This window comes from Lepidochelys kempii, chromosome 6 (genome assembly GCF_965140285.1).
Source record: "Lepidochelys kempii isolate rLepKem1 chromosome 6, rLepKem1.hap1, whole genome shotgun sequence".
Classification (NCBI taxonomy): Eukaryota; Metazoa; Chordata; order Testudines; family Cheloniidae; genus Lepidochelys; species Lepidochelys kempii.
The window spans coordinates 4,258,913-4,264,323 of NC_136385.1; the positions used below are offsets into that span (position 1 = coordinate 4,258,913).

At 43.8% G+C, this 5,411-nt stretch overlaps 1 protein-coding gene across 1 annotated transcript; it reads left to right on the forward strand.

Moving 5' to 3' along the window:
* Window positions 1-424: 424 nt before the first annotated feature.
* Window positions 425-1,366, forward strand: LOC140913744 (olfactory receptor 5AP2). Its single transcript, XM_073350542.2, has one exon. It carries the CDS (start codon window positions 428-430, stop codon window positions 1,364-1,366), a length of 939 nt encoding a protein of 312 aa, XP_073206643.1. The 5' UTR covers window positions 425-427.
* The last annotated feature ends 4,045 nt before the right edge of the window (window positions 1,367-5,411 follow it).

Here is a 5,411-nt window from a genome sequence, read left to right on the forward strand (position 1 = left end):
TTGCATTCCATCACTTTGATCACCTTTGTCACTCCTCTCTGGATCCTTTCTAGTTTCTCTACATCCTTTCAAATCATGCCTAGCCATATAATACCATGAAGAGATATTAGCAAATGCCAATGCCTGCTTGGGATGCAGACTTAGAAAGATCACTTCAGAATTTTCAATTTTATTTTATTTTATCATCTCTTTTCTTTAAAAGGAGTAAAATCTTGGCAATTATACAGACGCACATGAAATTATTTTAAGTTTTCAAATGTTACAAAAAATAAGTTATGCTGTTCTGGCTGTGTATCTTGGCTTTCTACTGTATTTCACAATGGTGGTGTCCACCAACCAGCCCCATACGGTTAATTTTGAATCATAAGCTTTATCTTGGCTGTGTTTCTTTCTTCTACCCCAACAGCTTTGATCTCATCTGGAATACATGGCGCATGGCAATCACACTGGAGTGTCCGTGTTCATCCTTCTAGGATTCAAAGGCAGCCGATCACTGCAAGCTGTCCTCTTTGGGATGTTTTTGCTTATCTACACCATGAGTCTTGCGGGGAATCTGAGCATGATCTCTTTAATCAGGATTGAGAGGCGGCTACACACCCCCATGTATTTTTTCCTCAGCAACTTGTCCCTTGTAGACATCACTTACTCCTCCATTATTGCCCCTAAGGCACTGGTGAACTTCTTAGCAGAGAGTAAAGTCATTTCCTTTGCTGGGTGTGCCACGCAATTTTTCTTTCACTCCTTCTCCGTGAACTCTGAGGGTTTACTTCTGGCTGTGATGGCGTATGATCGATTCATAGCTATATGCGAGCCACTGATGTACACACTCATTATGTCCAGGAAAGTCTGTGTACAGCTGGTAGCTGCATCATACTTCTATGCCTCCATTAATGCCACTGTGCATACAGGCTCTTTGTTCAGCCTGTCCTTCTGTGGTCCCAATATCATTGATCACTTTTTCTGTGACCTCCCTCCACTCCAGAAACTCTCCTGCTCTGACACTCGCATGGATGAGACAGTGCATTTCCTCTTTGCTTCTGTAGCTGCATTAAGCACGATCCTGGTCATCCTCGTTTCCTATGTTTCTATCATGGTGGCCATCTTGCGGATTCGCTCCAACGAGGGCAGACGTAAAGCCTTCTCCACCTGCGCCTCCCACCTGATGGCCGTGTCCATACTGTATGGGGCTCTGTTCTTTATGTACTTACGACCCACATCCAGCAACTCATCAGAGTACGACAAAGTGGTGTCCGTGTTCTATACCCTTGTGATCCCCATGTTGAACCCCCTGATCTACAGCCTGAGGAACAAGGAGGTGAAGAACACCCTGAGGAAGACAATATGCCAGAAAGTTATTCCTCACTGAATCTAACTGAGAGGATGAGTTTCATGATTTAATAATAAATAGAAGTGAGAGGAGCTGGCCTGAAAATGGAATTTCTCTCCTATGGAAAATGTTGAGATTTCAAAAAAAGAACCATCCTAACTCAGGACAAAAAGTTAACATCTCAAAATACTTTGTGGGACAGAAATTCTGAAACATTTCATTTTGGGAAAACCAAAATGGATTTTTTTGGCTGTCTGGCCACCCGCCAAGCAGGCTCTTCCCAATTTCACTTTCTATCTGTCGGTAGAAGACGAGATTGGCACTCGCTTCCCAAGAGGATAGCCAGGAAGCTGTCCTTTTGACTTCTCCAATGGCAAATAAAAATTTCCTCCCTAAAATGTTGTGAGAAAGGTTTGTTCTACCAGAACATCATCCCAATGGAAAACTCCCAACTGGCTCTAGGAATGTGGCAGAAGTGAGATCTTACCATTGTTACCCCTGTCACTGGGCCTTGCATGGTGAGAAAGAAGGCAGGAGCAACATAAGAGGGAGATGCCTTTTGGCTCCAACCCAGAGAAGTGGATCCAATGGCCGGAGAGGGCCGAAGGGAGGGGGATCAGCAGAGAGGCTTACATGCTTGTTAGGATATAGATATTCAGGCCTGTCTGTAAAGGCCTATACTCTAAGAATTTAGGTGTATTCTTATCACTTGGCTAGTGATAAGATAAAGATAAAGATAAAAGAAAGAATCAAAACCACTGTCTGCCAGTGTAAGGGCCTTCTCTTACTGTGACAGTTTGTGGCCCTGTGCTTAGGCTCAGGCCTTTGGCTAAGCAGCAGAGGCAGCCATAAGCTGGGAAGCGAACGGTCACATCCTCACATTCCAAACTAGTCACATTGAAATAAGGTGCTATTGGGCTGTCAGGCACTATCAGGACAGGATTGTATTCCTATCACCTCCAGAGAAAGGGAAGTGCCTAGAAAATGTAAAAGGAAACTTAGTTTGATAACATCCTGTCTGGCAAGAACTCACTTATCAATAGCTGGGATGTGAAATCCTCACTTCTGTATTGTTTTGTCATTATAGTTCCCACTTTGCTGTTGTTTGTCTGTATAATCTCTGTCTGGTTCTGTGATTGTTCCTGTCTGCTGTATAATTAATTTTGCTGGGTGTAAACTAATTGAGGTGGTGGGATATAATTGGTTACATAATCATGTTACAATATGTTAGGATTGGTTAGTTAAATTTCAGGAAAATGATTGGTTAAGGTATAGCTAAGCAGAACTCAAGTTTTACTATATAATCTGTAGTCAATGAGGAAGTGACGGGGTGTGGGTGGGGGTGGGCATGTGGGTGTGTGAGATGGGAACAGGGAATGGGGGTAAGAAAATTGGAATCATGTTTTGCTAAAGGGGGAGATGGGAACAGGGAATGGGGGTAAGAAAATTGGAATCATGTTTTGCTAAAGGGGGAAATGGGAACAGGGAATGGGAGTAAGGAAGTTGGAATCATGTTTGGCTAAGGGCAGGAATGGGAACAGGGACACAGGTGTAAGGCTTTGTGGTGTCAGAGCTGGGAAGGAGGATACTAAGGAAGGAAACTGGAATCATGCTTGCTGGAAGTTCACCCCAATAAACATTGAATTGTTTGCACCTTTGGACTTCGGGTATTGTTGCTCTCTGTTCATGCGAGAAGGACCAGGGAAGTAAGTGGGTGAAGGAATAAGCCCCCTAACATATTGGTGCCGTGACTCGGATGCATCACATTGGATAGGTGAGTGGCAGCCTGTAAGTCCCCCTCCCCAACAGTCCGCGCAGCTGCTTGGAGGGGGTATCGCGAACTCTCGTGATGGTAGTTGCGGGTTCTGGCAAGCCAGGGTAAAGGATTTTTTGGATAAATGGATAAGGGAGGACCAGGGCCCATACCAGGTACAGGGGTCAACCTGGGATAAGATTAAAAAGGAAATGGAGGAATTGTTAGGGGACCCAGAGGTATGGGGGGTGGCTGAGGAGCCCACCCTCCTTGGTATATGGGTAGGGGAAGAAGGTCCCTGCCCATGGGGACTGAATGCCTCCCAGGGAAAAGAGGCACTTCAGTCTGCTTGAGAGGTTTGAAGTAAGGGCAGCATTATGGGAAGCTGCCAGTAATCTTTCAAGTTTGGTGCTGCTTCAGCAAGGGCTGCTGAAGGGTTGTAAATTAGTTAGGGGTAGTTAAAGATGATTTGGCACAAAAGGGTTTAAGGTCAAAAGCAGAGTTAACAGACCACCTTTAGAGACTGGATCTGAGACTTGGTCCTAGGGGAGTGGAGGAAAAAAAAAAAAAAGTTTCAAAGTGCAACCTGCCTTTCCACACTCTTTTGTTTTTCTGAAGTTTTAATGGAGGGTACTTTGGATACTTATGTGAGATGTCAAGAAGGAAGTTTTGTTTAATGATAAAACCCAGTTATATAAATGTAACTGTATGTGCAACTCTGTGCAGTCACATTGGATGGAAGCTTGGTCATTAAATTTTCCAAGGGGGTCAGGTAGAGTGGCTACTATCACCACTACGCTTCTGTCCCCAGAAGCCTTTATGGCTATTCTGAGGGAAAATGGGCCCTTTTCCCACAGAAATGGTCTATAGGGGACTGCTGCAGGCAGCAGGCAGAGAGAGAATCCGAGCAAAATTATTTGACTATTGGGTAATGTAATCAAAATCACTAAAGGATGGAAGAGGTTTCTTTTGGAACTTAACTTGGCTGCCCCTAGTTGTGTCTAGTTGTACAAGATGGAAGTGTAATCGGGGTACAGTTGTGTAAAAAAGAGTAATCACAGTGCAAGGGATGTTAGGCAAAACAGAATTTTGTGTGTGCGCGCACAGGTAAAAGAAAAGGAAAAGGGGAGGAATGATGGGAACACTGAGCCTTGGGATGGCTCTGGGGGATCAGATTGTTGCTTTGGTGGGTTCTGCATGAAAACTCTGTAGGCATGGGGGAGGCAGTTATACCTTGTGTAAAATTAATTTGGCTAATATGATGTTATGGAGGTTAAACTATATGGAAGGAATTTGCATTTTCCCAGGACATGTGCAGTGTATATTGGAAAAGGAGTAAAAGAAATGCAAATAAAACATGGTACTTCATTAAAATCCTAATAGGGCTCCAAAAGGAGCCACAATAGGTCGTGTTTTCTTTTCCAGATCGCTGTGTTTTGGAGCAGGAGATGAAAGTGGAAAGTGATCAGAACTCTGGTGGAAGTAAAATGCTTCCCTTTTAAGACAGTGTCTGAGCTGCTAACAGCTTTGGATCCAAAAGCAAGCTAGTAAGCCTCTGTGTGTAAATGCAAATTACCTAGCTGATGGGCACAAAGGAGCTGCAAATAACTGAATACATCTGGTCAGCAAACAAGCTACTAGAAGACTCAGATTATGGCCCTTCAGGAAAGGGAGGTGAAAAAAACAAGTTAAGCCTGAAAATAAGGGGGACAGGTTAACCTTAAGGGGGGTGTGTGTGTGTACAGTGCTAAAATCTGAAGCTGTGTCTCAGCTATTACCTGAGAATAAACTTAAAGCTTGGTACAGCAGAGAAACTATTGCAAACTTGGTCTGTTGTACAAGAGGGGAAACTGAGGTACACCATCTCATGAATTTCATAAATGACCAGTGAGTGAGGTAATTCACTAGCCTGACTATAGAACAAAATAAGGACAGTCTGGAGGTAATTCTTCTGTTTTTTCCTGCAAGTAGCAAGGACATTTGTAAAAGAAAGTGGTGTTATTATTAAGCAATAATCTGTCCCCACCATGGGGAAGGAAATTGTTTCTTTTGTTTTTCAGACACTCTACAAGCAAGCTGGCGCCAGCGGGAAAAATAACCCAGAATACCATGGATCTATGTTTTATGTTGTTTGTCTGTGGTGTTTGTCTTGTTGCTAGCATTGTTGTGTTTTAATGAACAGAAAACCTCATGATGTGGGTGGGGGATGGCTTCCAAAGGCTGGCCTTGGGGGGGAAGATGTGTATGGGAATGCAAATTCTCAACTAGGAGGCCAGCACCTGTGTAATAGCTACCGTGGTACCTGGAAATGGAATGGCAACTAAGGTGGCC